This window comes from Centropristis striata, chromosome 6 (assembly GCF_030273125.1).
Source record: "Centropristis striata isolate RG_2023a ecotype Rhode Island chromosome 6, C.striata_1.0, whole genome shotgun sequence".
In the NCBI taxonomy this organism is placed as follows: Eukaryota; Metazoa; Chordata; class Actinopteri; order Perciformes; family Serranidae; genus Centropristis; species Centropristis striata.
The window spans coordinates 10,764,856-10,782,243 of NC_081522.1; the positions used below are offsets into that span (position 1 = coordinate 10,764,856).

At 39.8% G+C, this 17,388-nt stretch overlaps 2 protein-coding genes across 2 annotated transcripts; one reads left to right on the forward strand and one right to left on the reverse strand.

Annotated features, from left to right (window-relative positions):
* Positions 1-599: 599 nt before the first annotated feature.
* rab3il1 (RAB3A interacting protein (rabin3)-like 1) lies at positions 600-11,878 on the reverse strand. Its single transcript, XM_059336038.1, has 12 exons — positions 11,626-11,878; positions 6,893-7,076; positions 6,661-6,756; positions 5,712-5,789; positions 5,203-5,439; positions 4,923-5,042; positions 3,766-3,894; positions 3,579-3,691; positions 3,299-3,322; positions 2,138-2,237; positions 1,977-2,043; positions 600-1,852 (listed from the first exon to the last, which is right to left on the reverse strand). Exons 1-12 carry the CDS (start codon positions 11,841-11,843, stop codon positions 1,767-1,769), a joined length of 1,452 nt encoding a protein of 483 aa, XP_059192021.1. The 5' UTR covers positions 11,844-11,878; the 3' UTR covers positions 600-1,766.
* Positions 11,879-13,323: 1,445 nt separating this feature from the next.
* Positions 13,324-17,328, forward strand: best1 (bestrophin 1). Its single transcript, XM_059335847.1, has 9 exons — positions 13,324-13,481; positions 14,299-14,393; positions 14,487-14,720; positions 14,891-15,045; positions 15,170-15,247; positions 15,403-15,555; positions 15,846-15,926; positions 16,018-16,169; positions 16,254-17,328. The coding sequence occupies exons 1-9, from the start codon at positions 13,330-13,332 to the stop codon at positions 17,326-17,328; spliced, it is 2,175 nt and encodes a 724-aa protein (XP_059191830.1). The 5' UTR covers positions 13,324-13,329.
* The last annotated feature ends 60 nt before the right edge of the window (positions 17,329-17,388 follow it).

Sequence of the window (17,388 nt, forward strand, 5' to 3'; positions counted from 1 at the left end):
TCAATAACTACAGTTTATACCAATAAACCTGCTTGTGAACGCTGTTTTTCCTCTAACTACTCAGAACTGTCACTCATAAAAGGGATAGTTTAGTTTTTTTAAAGTGGGGTTGTATGATATACATCGTCAGTATATTACCTACAGTAGATGTCGTTCAGCATGCCACCCTCATAAAACCAAACTTCAAATAATCTAATTTTCCCTAAGACTACAAGTCAAACTATTTATTAAGTTTGTAATTTGTATGAAAACAGAATAACAAGCTTACAAAAGACCTTTCAGTCTATAAACCATAATCTTACTGGAATGTCTGCTCCAAAATCAGATTTTCATACCATAACGCCCCTCTGAGCGAGATATGGTCTCAGAATCCCAGTGTATCATGGTAACCAGGCTGTTCCTGCTGATGACCTAAATCTAAAGCCAAACCAGCGAGAAATAGGTCTCTGTGTCATCTGGTTGTTAAAATGAACTACAGTAATGAATCATTGTTCCCGAACTTCAGTCTAAACTCTTGACATCAAAGTCAAAACAGCCGATTCATTAATCTGTTATCAGGCTTTGGTCAGCCTAGAAATCAACACAGTACAAAGGTGATGTAGTGAGGCTACAATGCCTCGTCTTGAATGGAGCGATTTAATGATCAGTACACTGAGGTTACAAACCTCAAAGCCCTAAAGAAGGCTAAGAAGCAGTTATTGCACTTTCTGACACAATATTCTTCATTTTTACCTTCAACACATCGTTTTCTGTAAAAAAATTGCCATTAATAATAATACATCTATACTATGAAGTACAACCAATATACACTGTATAATATGGCTATGTACTGCATTCATGCAAAGTCATTTATGGCTTTTACTGTATGTACATACTCGTCATTGCAAACGTGCAAAACTACAGTTGTGCATACTGTAACCACTCGTATTAAAGCTTGGTCATTTTCTGACTATACTATGAAACTCACTATTTTGAGCTCAGAGGTGTTGTTACTAAGTCGTTAACAATATTTCTGATTATGAAGTGCAGGTCACACTGACATTAAGCAGTTTCATGTGTGTGTTTATATGAGGCATCTAGAACTGGTGGTGCATAGACAAAATTAAGGCCATGCTGAGACAAAAAGTCTGCGGCATTTGAGCCGACGACTGAAAGTAAGTGAACATTATATTTATGCAAGAATAATTGATCTGTGGAATCCACAGGATGGTCAATCTCACAGTAGAATTATTACATTACATAGTTATATAAGTATGTAATACTTGAGGTAAGAGACCAACTACACTCTATACTGCTATTATGAGTTGTGCTCATCTTTTCAACAAATGCCTGGAACATGATGCATAAAGTCCTGTAAATGTATCTTAATGTGTTGATTATTTTTATGTGTATTAACATGAGAAGTTGTGTGCACTCCACCGGGGAGGTTCAGAAACAGAAACAATTCTCCTCACCACTGGAGAGAATTACTGGAGGCCTGCAGTATAACAGAAGAATATATTTTCTGGAAATAACACTATCTTTAAAAAATATGTTTTACTTCTTTCTAGTTGTGCTGGTTCAACTCTGTCTTATTGCATAATAGTGGCACATGAACATTTTCTGCTTCCCTTGTTGATCGAACTCTGCTGCAGCACTAATGCTGTACAACCTCTGCTACAAAAAACTGATCCAAGACTTGTTTGTTACCACAGTTTAACCCTAACCTTGAATAATCAAAGTCCTGGGACCACGCTGTCCCATCTGGTGTTTCAGTGTCAGGTCTTCTAGCCCTGGTCAGTGAGGTAGAAACCTAACTTGGCCACAGTCATCTCTCTGCGGAGACGCATCACCTCCCAGAACATCTGCTCCGCTGGACAAACAACAAAACAGACAACATGTCAGCTGCCTGAATAAAACGCTTGTAGGCAAAGCAAGTAGCAAAGCATTAACACAAAGAAAATAATAATAATTACAACACGTTAGTTTTATCTTACCAGATTGTCTCACCAGGCCCTGCTGGATGTAGCGGATATAAGTAAAGAAATTGCAAACAGCTGTGATCTGGAAAGGTGAAATAAGACTGAGGTCACATGTAGCAACACATAACAAATAGCAGTATGTCTAATAAAGGTTACAGAGATAAAATGATAGTTACCCGTGCTCGGCTGGAAGGAGAGATGTAATAGTAGCTCCCCTTGTCACCAAGTTTAATGCGATGTCGGCAGAGGCGCGACATGCCACTTAACGCACATTTTCTACGAAGAGATAGATGTCAGAGAATTACAGCTAAAAGACGTGTATGTTGATTTTTGTCAAAAATTGTCAAATTTTAAAATGCCTAAAAATGATAGAAATGGCCCATTATACTCTGTTGATACATGCAGTAGTATAGTTTGTCCAAAAATAGTGAAAAAACACTATATTATGGGATGTCCAAAAATGACCCCCTCAAAAAAACTCATACTATATGTTGATTTTTGTCATAAATGGTCAAATTTTAAAATACCTAAAAATGCTAGAAATGGCCCAATTATATATACTCTGTTGGTACATGTAGTAGTAAAGCCATATTATGGGATGTCCAAAAATGACCCCCTCAAAAAATAAATTTTAAAAATAGTCAAATTTTAAAAATGCCTAAAATGTTTTACAAAAATTACAGAAAAACACCATATTATGCGATGCCCAAAAACTGAAAAGTCAGTTTTGCACAAAAAAAAAGAAAAAGAACTGGATGAAGTTATAGCAGAGAAAAAACAGAATCAGAATGGTGTGTAAACCTTCAAAAACATCTCAAATGGGACTAATGCAAGCTACTGCTACTGCTTACATGTTGGACTTATAAAACACATTTAGTATTTACGATACAAAATTTGGGGAGACTTCAATCCAGTTTGTACAGGATCCTTTGGGCAGCTAATCGGTTCAGGACCTACCCCTGCCCCTGTATAAATCGGAGGAGGGGCAAATCAGACCCAAAATCGTCCCAATTATCCTCTAGTGTGTGGCAAACATTAAGTAATGTTGAAATCAGTGATCATCTCTGATCACAAATAAGTGAGAACACATTCCTGGTGTAAATACACTTTAGCAGATAAACAGCAAACAAAATCACACAATATTACACAATCGGAGAAAGTTAGTCACTGGAAGAGGAAAAGGTTCATTAATATACATCCAGACACATGCAGAACTCATTAATTTACAGATTTGTTTACAACATTTCAGAGGTCTGGATAGGCAGACATAATTTCATGCTACAGTGCTTTGTGTTAGTGAAAAGCTGAACGGGTGATTGCTCCTTGAGAGGACTTACGTCTCTATTGCTGCCCTAAAGCCACTGGAAAGAAAAGAGTTTTAAATCAGACAGTGATAAGAAATGTGCCCATTGATTAAACCCCCGATCAGATACGTGGTCAATGAAATAAGAAATGAAAAAGACAATGAAAAACATTCAGCTATATGACCATTAATCATCAGTGGAGAATTCAAAACTACAGAAGACTGGATGGTAAGTGCTGATGTAGCCATGGTTTAGCAGTGAATGGTGAAAGAGAGGACAGGATGAAAAATAATGTGTAGATGTGATAACTCACTTTGGGCCGCCACACTCAACAGCCGAGGCTTTAACCATCGGTAACGCTGACATAGCCACAGGCTCGATAGTCAGAGAGTTGTTTTCCACTGCATTCTGCACTAGCTGCGACAGCTGTGGAGAACAGTGCTAAAAATGTTAGAATCAAACACTGAAATATAACAAACAGGGTGCAGTGAGATTCTGACCTCAGATCTCATGAAGGACAGACAGGGTCCGATGTCTTCTCTGTAGATGCGACTCAGGAAGGCAGAGGAGCGCTCTACACTTGGATTCTCCTTCCACATCAAAAACTCTGCATACAGAACGGAGTCCATCTGCAATAAGAAAATAATCCATCACTCACTTATTAAACTGCCTGTGGGATGTGAAGCAACAGCCCCCATATACCCTAAATATCCTGGTTAAATTAGAGCCTGAGCTGACAAGACAAAATCATATTTTCAAAATGGAGACGTGAACTGAGTAACTAATCTAATATAGTGCAAAACAGCTTGTAGCAAGACAGCAACTACTCCCAGCATCTTTTTAAATGATCATCAAATCATTGGTATTGATATAGATACGCCTACAAACATCAGCTGACAAAATGATTATGATGAAATGGTATTAAGCAACATTATTGTCAAAAAACATCCCTCGCTGCACCGAAAGAAAGATGCCATGTCTACAGACATGCTAGCAGCTCTGTGAGGCTGCATTCAGACACAGAGGTGCTTTTAGCTAAATGTTAACATCAACATGCAGATTTTAAGCAGGTTTAAAGTTTACTACATTCCCCATCCTAGCATCCCACCCCCATTATAAGGCTTAAGCTGCCCAAGCTGTTTTGAGCACGACCTAAGCCAAATAAAGGGGAAAATCAATGTGGAGTGCTTTAAAGCTAACAAAATGACAATTCCCAGATGGTCTAATGGTTGTAGATTGTTCTGTTTGGAAGTCTTTTGTCTTTAAGCTGGTCCAGACCAAAATATCCACTATAATATACAATAATACAACATATCTGCATGGATTGCAATGGTATATAGTAGAAACATAAATGGTTCCCAAAAGGAGATGACTGACAAGTTCAAGCATCAACATCAAGTCTTAACTTTAATTAATAGACAAAATCCATATCTGGCTCGCAGATACAAAGAGCAACACATTTAGTGTATGTCTTTCTGACCAACTAGAGCCTGATGCTCTCAGACAAATAATACTTTTCACCCCAGAGATACATTGTATTTTTGTCTCTTTTTACTCCGGGGAGGAAATAATGTGCCAAATGTCCCGTAAAAGCATAAAAACGGCTACAAGAAACAGATCCGTCTGCTAGCAGCTAAATCGGGAAGACTGCAGTTACCTGTCTGCTGTCAGTGCCCAGCCCCTCCCCCCGCTCCTGCCAGTAACGGTCAATGGTCGCACTGACAGACTGGCCAGGAACTAAGCAGAGAATCAGAGAGAGGAGAGCAGGAACAGCAGGCTGAGAGAGGAAGAGACACCAGAGACAAAAAGGAAGAACAAGTGAAGGAAGAGGTTAGTACTGAGAGAAAAGAATGCAAAGAAAACTTGGAATGAGGGGTAGAAATAGAAACAACCACAAAGGAGAAAAGGGGTAAAAGCACATGCTTCATTCAGGTTACCTCACGGTCTTCTTTAGCTGCAGGCTGAATGGAAACCGAGGAGGGTTCTGGTTTTCCAGGTGAGGATGGAAAGGCACCGCTCGCGCTCTTGTTGCGGACATGGCCCCCGACATGTTTGTACGCTCCTCTGGTTCCTGACGACTGCAGCTGTGGATGCAGCTGGCGGTTTGGTGAGGAAGGTGTTGATGTCAACACCAGAGTCTTTAGTGCTGTTACCTCCGCCTGCAGAACATCAATCTGGGAGCCAAAAACAGAAAAAGAACAGAGAATGAAATTGTGAAAGTGACAAAAGTCTGATGATTGGAGGAGAATTATTAACTTGTTGACATCAAATGTTTCTAAAAAGAGAATAGCAGCTGCCAGTTTTTAAGACAGATCAGTTCAATTCAAAAATAGTTCAGCTGCTATGAAGGAATTTTAATGGGACACAGGGTCATTAAAATCACTCTGCTAATGACACATCACCTTCAGTTTAACCTGCAGATCAGAAACAAAGACACATCACAAACCTTCCCCTGAGCCTCCTTCAGCTGTTTCTCCGCTGCTGCTTGTTTGACGTTAGCTTCATGCACCATCTTGTGAGCTTCCTGTTGTGATGAAGATTGAAACGTTAACACAAGATCTTTATTTATCAGGTTCTCAACATTTTGATGACTGAGAACCAATTTAAAGAGCCATCGTACGATTGTGGACCACACAGAAAAAGTGCACACAGAAGACATAATGATTAAAATATAACGCATGCATTTCTTGTCCCGTTCAGGGAAAACTTTGTACTATATTATGACTTTTATGATACTAACTTTAGTATGACATTTATTATGACTATTATGAAAAAAACAATACAAGAAATAATAATAATAATTATTATTATTAAAAAAAATATTAATTTATTTATTATTATTAATTGTATTTATTACTTTTATTATTTTATTTATTATGGAATCCTTTCTGACATACTATACTTATTTTACTGACATTTTATGGCATTTTTTGTGACAAACTATATTAGATTTATATGGGATTTGGTGCTTTCATTAATTTTATATAATTGTAAATTAAGTATATCTGGGTTTTAGACAATCAAAATAACTAGACATCTGGAAAATGTGCAAACATTTTTTCACTATTCTCTGACATTTTATTGATTCATTCATAATAAAAATGATCATTGAAGTAAACCCTTTCACATTACACATCGTTATTTTAACCCCTGACAATATAATGAAATGTTGATATGTGCAGCTGCTGGTTTTGTTTACTGAACCCTCATCCAAAGTTTGTAGATTCCCTATGGTGGAAAAACTGAAATATTACAGTGTTAAACTTGCAGTAAATGTTTTCACTGCAGTGCAAATTGTGATTTTGAAGACTCGTAATGCATCTCGTCACTTCCCTCATCATTATCTGAGTGTTAAAATTACAGTGTAGTCAGTAAAGAGGATGATTACTGCTTACTTCAAACAGACTGGCAGTCAGCTCCTCCAGCTCCTGCTCCAGCTGATTCCTAACCTGCGACAGACGCTCACACTCCTTGTCCTTCAGTTTCAGTTCCTGAAATGTGTAGGACAAAAGTTCACAACCACATTGAACAAGGAAGGACATTTGCATTGTCAACTTTTTTTCCCCTGCAGGTCATGCAATGCTTTGTCTTTTGTATGAGTTGTTAGCATGAAGTAGGTTACAACACCCTCTTTGCAGCGTCCAGTTGTTCCCTGAGGATCTCTGAGCCTTTTTCTCGGATTTCTTTTTCTCTGATCTCCAGTGAGGAGCTACGGAGCCTGGAGAGGTTGCCATGGTCCCTGCCTGAAGTGGGACCTGCCTGGCCTCCTCCCTCCACTCTGGATTTTGGTTCTGGATCCAGATCTACCAACCTTCCCATGGGCAGAAATATAATCAGAATTGTTAGTGAGAGACATAAAGATTTACTGCTTAAACTGGGTCACGATACAGACAGTTTAGAATATAGGGTTGATGGACTGATAATGACTGATAATAACCCCAAAATTAGCCTGTCCTGTGTGCTTTGTGTTGTATTGTGAGGGACTGCAGATGTAAATCAACATTTAAGATTACTCTGGTACAAACGTCAAAATGCTGCATGCACATGCAATACTGTATATCCTATGAACATTAGGCTTATATTCTTCTGTTTTGAGAGGCAATTTAGGTAATTGTAAGTGTTTCTAATATTTTATTAACCCCACTTATAGCCAATGTTTTAAAAACTGATATTTGCAGGAAGTGAATATCTGCCAATTCATCAGTCCAGATAATTAATTGATCATTGGGGCTGCAACATATATTTTTTATGGTTAATCTGTCCATTTATTATATCTAAATGAATTCTTTTAGTTCTTGTTGTATAAAATCTAGTATTTCCCAAAAACCCAAGATGTCCTCATAAGTCATATGTCAATGACATTTAGTTTACTTTTCTTTAAAAAAAAATAACTCAAAACAATTAATTAGCTTTCAAAATAGTTTAATTTTAATAGTAAACAACTAATCAATTTATCTCTGCAGTTCTTTAACATAATGATTTATTAAAGGGCTGTTGAGACTGCATTAGCTAACTATACTGAATAAACTGACAACTGAGTATGTTTTTTTTAACTAACAAGAATTAATCTGTTAAATGCACATTTTATAATGTTTAAAACATTAGGCTGTACTGAACAACAACACGTGACATTCCAGTATAAAGTTAATTAGTTTTCAAACAATCATTAGTTTAGACAGCTGATAACATCAACATATCTTCTTTCACAGCTTCTCATGATGAATCACTTTCTCATTTAGTTACAGTTAGTGAGAGAAATCTCTTGAGACCTATGAGGGACCTCGAACCACAGCTTTAGACCCTCTCTACTACATTAGCAGTCCAAACATTTTTATAATCATGAAATGTTTTGTCGTTTACCCACAAAGTCCATGCTGCAATAAGTACACATACACATTAACCAGGGCTTTTAGCTAACTAGCTAATTGTTAGCTACAACTTTTTCGTGTGGAGGTTTCCCCTCAGTATCCGCCCTTACCCTGTCAGTGTCCAGGACAGCACATATAAAACCTTCCACCTTGTCTGTCAGCTTCTCCCCTCCAGTGTCCTCCAGGTGTTATAATTATTAAATTAATAAATATCGTACTAACTGAGCTATCGTGAGCTGGTCTCACTTAAACTAATCTCAGCCGTTTTAAATCAGCGGAGGAATGCGGACGCTGACGTAGACAGCTGACAACAACAGCAGCAGCGGCGGTTTGATGGAACAAGATAAACAAGACTTAAAAGTAAAACGTCGACTTTGTTAACACTTTTCCAGCTTGTGTCCTTCACTGTTTTTCTTCTCATCCCCGTGTCCTTATTTCCAGGCAAGAAAAAAACGAGTCTCCCTGCTCCGCTGCTGCCTCTTTCTCACCGGTCACATGACAGGCGCATCCACTCCCAACGCCCTGACCACAGTCTACGGCCCGGACCGACACACGGCCGGAGCCCGCAGAGCTGCACTCCATAGATACATAATAACACATTTAAAAAAATTCTAAAGATATGTACTGTATATTATCCGTGTTTTTGTTTTTTTTAAAGGAAATGATCTGTAAAATAACTTATGGTTGTTAACTGTTGATGGTAAGTGGTTACTTTTGCTGCCAGACTTGTTACCATGTTTTTACGATTGTTATTTCCATGTTTTTACGATTGTTATTTCTGGCCCATTTCAGAATTGCGGGTACATTTGAAGTTTAGACAAAATAAGAATTTTATTTTATTTTTTTCCATAAAACCTTTTTCATTCCCATAGAGAATACTTTAAATTTAACACTTCCAGCATTTGCCAAGCTTAAGCATGTAAGATTTAAAATATTTAATCTGAAAATCATCGTAGTAACAGCAAAATCAGTCAACTCTGTTGCAGACAAATTAGGGTAAATATGTATAGTACTCAAATGTAATACAGTTTAAAACCATGTCTTTCCTAAGAGAACCTTTGTCTTTACATCCACTAATTCAACTTTAAATTTTCTAAGATAAAGATTCTTTTTTCAGGAGTAAAAACATTGACACATTTAATTGGAAAGTTGCCAAAACAGTTTGGATTTTCTCTAAATATTGCTCCAAAAATGAATGAAATGCTTTGAAATTTCATGTATAGTGAGAATGTTAGTTATGACACAGCTTCTGGTTAATTTGTCAACAATAAAACATATTTAATTAGAATTTTTTTAAATAAAACTGTGAGAAACAGAGTTGACGCCTATGTGAACAGAGTTGACATGAATAACAGAGTTGACAAACTGTGTAAAAGGCCAAAAACAGTAACTCTGTTATCATTGAAATTTTGAAACATGTAACAGAGTTGACGAAAACAGAGTTGACATTTTCCACCAGTTTGTGCTTTAACTCCACGTGCTAGCTTAAAACCAGATACCACATGTCATGAATAAAACCATACTTTTATGAATTTTCATCATGTAATTGTTTTTGTTTTTTTAATGACAGATTCACTAGAATATCATAGTAACAGAATTGACATATAATTAATCTACTGTTGGTGTATTCTCAACATTCTGTACAAGTTAATGAGAGAGAAAGTTTAACATTCCATAATTCCCTCCAAATCTTTTCTGCAAGAGGAAGTGACATCACTGGGTGCATGTCACATGTTTTTTATTTGAATGCTGTAGGGTTTTTTATATGGTTTTATAACAGAGATAACAGAGTTGACGTGATCATAGGGACAGATAAAAAATATATATTTTTAATGTTGAAATCCCATGTATTACAGAAAATAAATACTCTGCAACTGTAAGTACAAGTATTTATAGAATTAGCACAAAAAAACTGCTAATTTTAATGAATTATTTTATGTTAATTCAACATGAACATGTGAATCAAAAGCTGAAGACAGCCAATAATTGGTGGGTGGGAATCATTTAATTAATATTTTACATATAAATTGTGCCTAAAATACACACCAAACATTATTATTGGTGAACATTCAATATAATTAGCAATATTATTTAAAACAGATCCAGTAAATACTTTTTTAGGGGGAAATAATCAAAGGTTTTTCTGGGAGACGCGAAATGTACCCGCAATTCTGAAATGACCCATATATATATATATTCTTAAAAGGGACCGTTTACATCAAAATGTACCTGTAGTGATATTTATTAATCTACATTGTTTTGGTGTGACTATAGTTTTGGAGATATCACTTGTGGAGATGTCTACTTTCTCTCAAATATAACATATAAAATATAATGCAACTATATGGCACTTTGCTTGTGGTGCTAAAATTGCTAAAATAAAATAAAAAACACAATGAAAAACTCAACAGTAATGTCTCTTTTCTAGAAATCATGATCCAGTTAGTCAAGATAATCCACAGAACTTGGTGTGAGCAGTTTCGTGTACTGACTAGTTTCCTAGTTAAGGTGAACTATCCCTTTAAAGTATTAAAAGTAAAAGTACTCATAATGCAGGTTGGCCCTTTACAGAATGATGTATACACATTTATACACGGGTGGCAGAGGCTACCATGCAAGGTGCCACCACTTACACACTATTTGGGATTCAGTATATTGCACTTGCACACTATGACCTGTAGACTGCAGGGGCTGGGGATTTAACCCCTACCTTCTGATTAGTGGATGACAACTTTCTACTAACCACACAAAGGGTTTCAATGCAAATTTCTATCCTTCCACTCTACAAAAACCTTAAACACATAGAAGAACTTTGCAACACCCTGGTGGCTGAGGGGTTTAAGGCGCTGAATGTATTCTCATTGAGCCTGGTTTAAGTTTGGCCAGGGAGTTTTCTTTGCAAATTGTCCTTCATCTCTTTTTCTCCCCTCATTTCCTGTCAGCGCTCCACTGTACCATCTAATAAAGGCAGATAGTAAAAGCAAAACTAGTCCTGATCCAACCACGCAGACTGAAATCATGTTTAAATGTGTGCTTTGTTTGCTGCATGGATGCTCTTCACTACATGTTTGCTGGCTGTATTGCAGAAAGAAAAAAATGCATGCAAAACAAGCCTCAGATAACATCAAACATAACTAGTGACTAAATATAGATTTCTATTCGCTAGTTTACATACAGTGGTGGATTGTAACTAATTACATTTACTCAAGTACTTTACTTTTTTGAGGTACTTGTACTTTACCATAGTATTTCCACTTATGTAACTTTATCATTCTACTTCACTACATTTTACTACACTCTCCTGTCGATGGTACCAATATTGTAAAAACAGAAGCATTTAAATCCTCTATATCCAGCCATTGTGGTAATCTTTTAGGAGCTCATTAGTAGTGAAATGATCTAATGCTACACTTCAGGAAACACCTCCAAAATCATGGTTTTATCCAATCATATTAAGCTGATACAGGTATGATCATCTTCTTTGACACTCACCGTCCAACAACACAGCCCTCCTCCTTAGTTTCCCTGCTGCACTTGTGTCTGGCAGCTGTCTGTCTCAGGACATCAGGTTTGCCGAAAAACACCGTAGAGGAATATACTGCTATTCCAGATCTCCCTGTTCTGAGGACTTCATATCCTGGGTTGGCTGCTGTTGAAGATGGTGGAGAAGAGGAAATCTGGACACTGTGGATTCCCTCAAAAGCATCCATGTCTCTCTCTCAGGCAGTGAAGAGACTCAACAGAAACACTGAAGTTAATGATGCTGATGGCTGTGGATGTAAAGTACCTACAATGCAGAAAAGAAAGAGTTACATACTGCAATTTAAGATCACTTAAAACTAAATAAACAAACCTCACAGTCTTGCAGTAGTCAGTGCACGAGTCATGACCTCTACAGTGTTTGAATAACTTCTTCCCTCTTTGAATACTGCAGCGCTAGAGGCTTTTACTTAAAGGTTTTCATGCTAAAGGAATTTTTTTCTTCGTGTGATATCCAGTGTAAACATAACTTCAGCCTTCGTAAAGAAACAGTATCATGCAAGCACTACATATATGAGGAGCGCCAGAGACTTAATCCAGGGTGATTTAAGGACAGAAAAAAACCCACAGAGTTTACTCACCAAGGTGTTCAGAACTGATTCCCAGTTATTGCCAGAGCATCAAAAATCTGCAAATATTGCAGAAATTATGCTCAAGGTTGAACTCTATCCGCACTTCGCCCCACTGTGGGTCTCCTGGTTAGACAGGAAGGGTTAATGACTAACACCTTCTGCTCAGTTAGAGCCCAGCTGTGCACATTTCTTCCAGTAGAGGGAGGAGAACACACAGTCTCACCTGATCAAGAGTTTTCCATGAGTAAACACTGAATGATGCTTCAAATAGAAAATAATCAATTTCCTTTCCTAAGTTATTAAAATCAATAAATGAGAGCATTTTCAAAGGTGTGTGTTTAGCAAAAGACAGAGACAAATTACACTAAACACTGAAAAAGATGGTTTCATAGAGCAATATTTCCAAAATCTGAACACAACTATTGGTGCTCATGCCTTTAACCAACCTACTTGTGGCAGTGTGGGCGCTCTGCTGTCCTCAGATTTGTTCAGATTAACAGGACCCGGCCTCACAATGCAGCTTTGTTGCTGAAACAGATTAACACATCAAGTGACCGGAGGTGTAGGAGTCCCTTGCTCTCTTTTATTTTCCTGCTTCCCTTTTTCCAACACCATTCCAACGGACGCTGCCGCCAAACATCTCGGGCCACAGTGAATGTACAGTGGCCAGGCGTTTTCATATCATGTGGTAAGTTACAACAACAACTTCAGTTCCTTGTGTTTGAGTTGGTAAAGTGGAGCTTTTGGGAGCCTCACATATTGTATTTGTCTGTTGTAGCCCTGAAAACATCTCTTCAGGTGTAGTGATATATTTTAGACCAATAAAATGAGTGAAAATGGTTATTTAAGCACATAGAAAAGGGAAAATCAGTTTCAGCTGATTTAGTGCATCCAAACATATATCCAGATTTAACTGCTAACAGTCTGCTGTTTTACTTTTTATTTTAGATTTGTGGGAAAACTGGCCTTATGAGATCTAGGTTGTTTGCTGACGTTGAGCTCAGACGAAGCAGAGAGAACAACACCACACTGGTTTCCTTCATGTCCCGACACAGTCAGCCAGCAAGTTGGCCAGGAAGCAGCAATGACAGTAACATACTCTCGCAGGGTTGCTGATGCAGGTCTTGGGACCTTCTTTCACCTCCTTCTGCGATGGAAGGGAAGCATCTATAAACTGCTCTACAGAGAGCTCATCATCTTCACTCTTCTCTATTACTTCTTCAGCATCGTTTATAGGTATTCTCATTGTAGAACTCCTTTAATAATCTTTTTTGTGCTCCAGCAGTCTGTGGATAGAGTCTGACCCACACTGGACTTCAGAGGCAGATAACATTATATATTCTCAAATTGAATAAAGTGAAAATTTGTTATAGATATAGGTATATAGATAAATGCTAAAGATATATTATAAGAAGGATGTTTTACAGCTGTGTGTCAGTGTTCTCTGGTGTACAAACTACAGGACAGAGACTCTATTTCTAAATCATCTCAAATGACCCGGATAGATTTATCAGCTCAGTAGTAACATTACTTAAGAATGTTTATTTCCTCAACAAAGTCAGTAAGTCTAAGTGCTGGGATATGGTGACCAGTGGAAGTCTTTGAAGGGGTTGTCATGAGATTGATAGTTTACGGATAGTAAAATCCAACGTTAAAGATGCAGTATGCAATTCTGGAAAAAGATAGATTGTTGAGTTTCTTTCCCAGTTCAGTAAATACTGAAGCTTTGGGATGGCAGATAAGTTGGTATGATGTTTAAGCAGTAAAAGTTTCTTGTTTTAAAGAGATATGTTGTAGTTTGTGATATAACAAAATAAAACATGTCATGTTATCTTTGTATTAACAAATGTGTCATAGCAATATGATCTTGTTATAACACGAAAAGGGTCCTTTCAAAATCAAACAACAAAACATCATGACAAGAAATGGAAATAATTTATTTTATCAGTGGAAGCAATACGCTGCCATTTCTATCTAAACTTGTTAGAGCAGAAAGTGTCACAGGCCTCACCTACCTGTGTTTTCATTGTCAAGAACTTGTTTCCTCCACCAGGTATGTGTTTAATGATGACCAGAAGAGGCTTTTTGAGAAGCTGTCAATTTATTGTGACCGTTACGCAGAGCTCATCCCTGTGTCGTTTGTGCTGGGTGAGTTGATTGTGTTACTACTCTTCGATGTCCAGGTGGATCCAAACATAGAAACCATCTCAAGAGATTCTGATGCTTTACATCTCGTGCCAGGTTTCTATGTCACTTTGGTCGTGTCACGTTGGTGGGGCCAGTTTGAAAACGTCCCCTGGCCGGACCGCTTGGCAGCGTTAGTGGGCGGTCATGTTCGTGGAGCGGACGAGGCCTCAAGGCTGACCCGACGAACCCTGATGAGATACGCCAACCTCTCTGGCGTGCTCATCTACCGCTCTGTCAGCACAGCCGTCTACAAGAGGTTTCCCACCATGGAGCATGTGGTGCAGGCAGGTACGACGTGAAGACCACATGCAGCACAGCCACATCCAAAGCTGCTTGATCTGTTTGGATGGTTTAAAAGCCCTTGAGAAACTGTGTGAAGTGGACCAGCATGGCACTGGTTCAAACTCTATCAGTCTATATCTGTCTGATGTGGAGGTTTCTCTATTTATGCCACTCAGGTTTGATGACATCAGAGGAGCTGAGGCACCTGGAGGAGTTGCGCTCTCCTCACAACAAGTTCTGGGTTCCCTGCATGTGGTTCGTCAGTCTCGCTCTGAGGGCTCGGACTGAAGGTCGCATCAACAACGACGTGGCTCTCACAGCCATTCTCACTGTAGGTCTTCATGTGCATCTGTCTACAGGCCAACAACATTTTCACTTTGTGCCAATTTTAGGTCTAAAACATTTTTAAAACTTGTTTTTCTTTCCCCTCTCCTACTTTTCCCCTCTCTGTACAGGAGTTGAATAGTTTACGGGCAAAGTGTATGAAGCTGTACGGTTACGACTGGATCAGCCTGCCTCTTGTCTATACTCAGGTTTTGTTGATATGCTGTAATGTAACTTGGTGGTAGAACAAAAAAATCTACTAGTTTTTATTAGTGATGAATGGTTAGGTGTCAATGCTGATATTCACCAATATCTAAAAGTAGCAACTCAGTTGTTAAACACACCTGACATGTCTTTTAACTAGGTGGCCACAGTGGCGGTCTACAGCTTCTTCCTGGCTTGTCTGATTGGTCGTCAGTTCTTGGATCCAGCTCAGGGTTACCCTGGCCATGATCTGGACTTCTACCTGCCTGTTTTCACTCTGCTGCAGTTTTTCTTCTATGTTGGTTGGCTGAAGGTAAGGATCAACTCACTCAGTGATGCTGCCAACTTGTTCTCACTGCAAACTTGTCACATAAGTACAGACGGACTATAGATTGTATCAAGGGGAAATTGATAGGCTGTACCGGACATGTCCAAATTTGACGTGAGACATATTGCTAGAGCATCCATATCTGAAACTGAGGGGCAATGACCAAGTGTCAGTATCTGACAAGTTTGGAGTGAGGGTGTGTTGATGCCGCACAACTCACATTTTTCATTTCTCCCTCTGAGCTGAATCATTGTCTTCCCTGTTGGTGGTCTCAGGTGGCTGAGCAACTTATAAATCCTTTTGGTGAAGATGATGACGATTTTGAAACAAACTGGCTCGTTGATCGCAATTTACAGGTTTGGATTCTGCCTATTTGCTGCTTTTTCATCAGCTGCAGACAGAGGCTGTCTTCTTCTTCTACTTGCTGTGGTTTCTGTTGACTCCCAGGTGTCTTTGCTGTCTGTGGATGAGATGTACGACAGCCTGCCGCTGGTTGAGAGGGACATGTACTGGAATGAGTCTGAGCCTCAGCCTCCTTATACTGCTGCCAGTGCTGAACACCGCAAACCATCCTTCATGGGCTCAGCCCTGGATATCAGGTTCAGTACGGCGTTTATCTTTCTTAAATACCTAAACAAATAGTCTCTCAAACATCATATAACCATCTATTTCATCTAAACTAGTGTTCCTAAGGAGGAGATGGAGTTTCAGTCCAACCTGGAGCAAATCAAAGAACATGAGGAAGCTAACTACTCCACCCCGCTGCTCGGAGGCCTGGGCCGTCTCCTCGGTGTCCAGTCCCCTAACTTTCCCCGCTCCTCCCGGGTCCCTCTGCTGCGTCGCCGCCCTGGAGCTCCACTGAGTCGCTTCCCTCTTTACCTGCACCCAGAGGCGCCATCAACTTTGGGTCAAGGCCGCCAGCCTTTGAACCACGAGCGAGATCCAGACTACGCCTTCGGTATGCCCCTGTATGAGAGACCGGGTTTCTACAGCTGCCCACAAACACCCATCCACTGCGTGCCCCCTGCGGTGCCCCGCCCTCGACCTGCCCGGCGAGCTCAGAACGAATGGAACCGCAGCTGCAGCTCCCTCGCTCATCCAATGCTGGGCTCACAGCAACTGCCTCCCGACACCCCCAACCACGTCCCCCCACCGCCGTCCTCAGCTTTCCCCTGGCTGAGTGTGGATGGAGAGGTGCCGAGGTCCCCCACCTTCTCATTCCCCGACCCTCCACCCGAACTATGCCCAATATCTAAACTCAGACCCGGACACGGCCTGCTGTCTCGCCGCCCTCCACCTCCCCGTCTCACTCTGGACACCCTGCCCTCAGCTGACAGCCAGCCCGGACCCCCAAGTGCTCGGGCAGCAGGAAGTGGAGGAGAAAGGGTGTTTTCGTTCACTTCTCCTTCTCGCACAGCGGCAGCAAATCCCAGTAATCCCAACAGCAGCTCTAGCAGCATTAATGCAACAAGCACCAACAGCGCTGGCACGGCGGGAAGCCTCTGCAACGGTACAAGTCACACTAATTTTAGCAGCCATGGGAACTTCAGCACCAACATGAGGGCAAGCAATGGGGGCACCAACGGCGGGCTGAGTAATACCATGAACACAGTTTCCACTTCAGCATCTTCGCAGCAAGAAGCTAATCAGCAACACTCACCCAATGATTCGGGAATCTCATTGGCAGAAGGGGACCTGCTGGGTGTTTTGGTGGACAGTGGTGTGAACAAGGCAGCAGGGGGGAGGGAGCAGGACTGAGAAAAAAAGGTGTGACGGACTGTTTTTGAATCACATGTGGCATTCAAAATATTTCACACA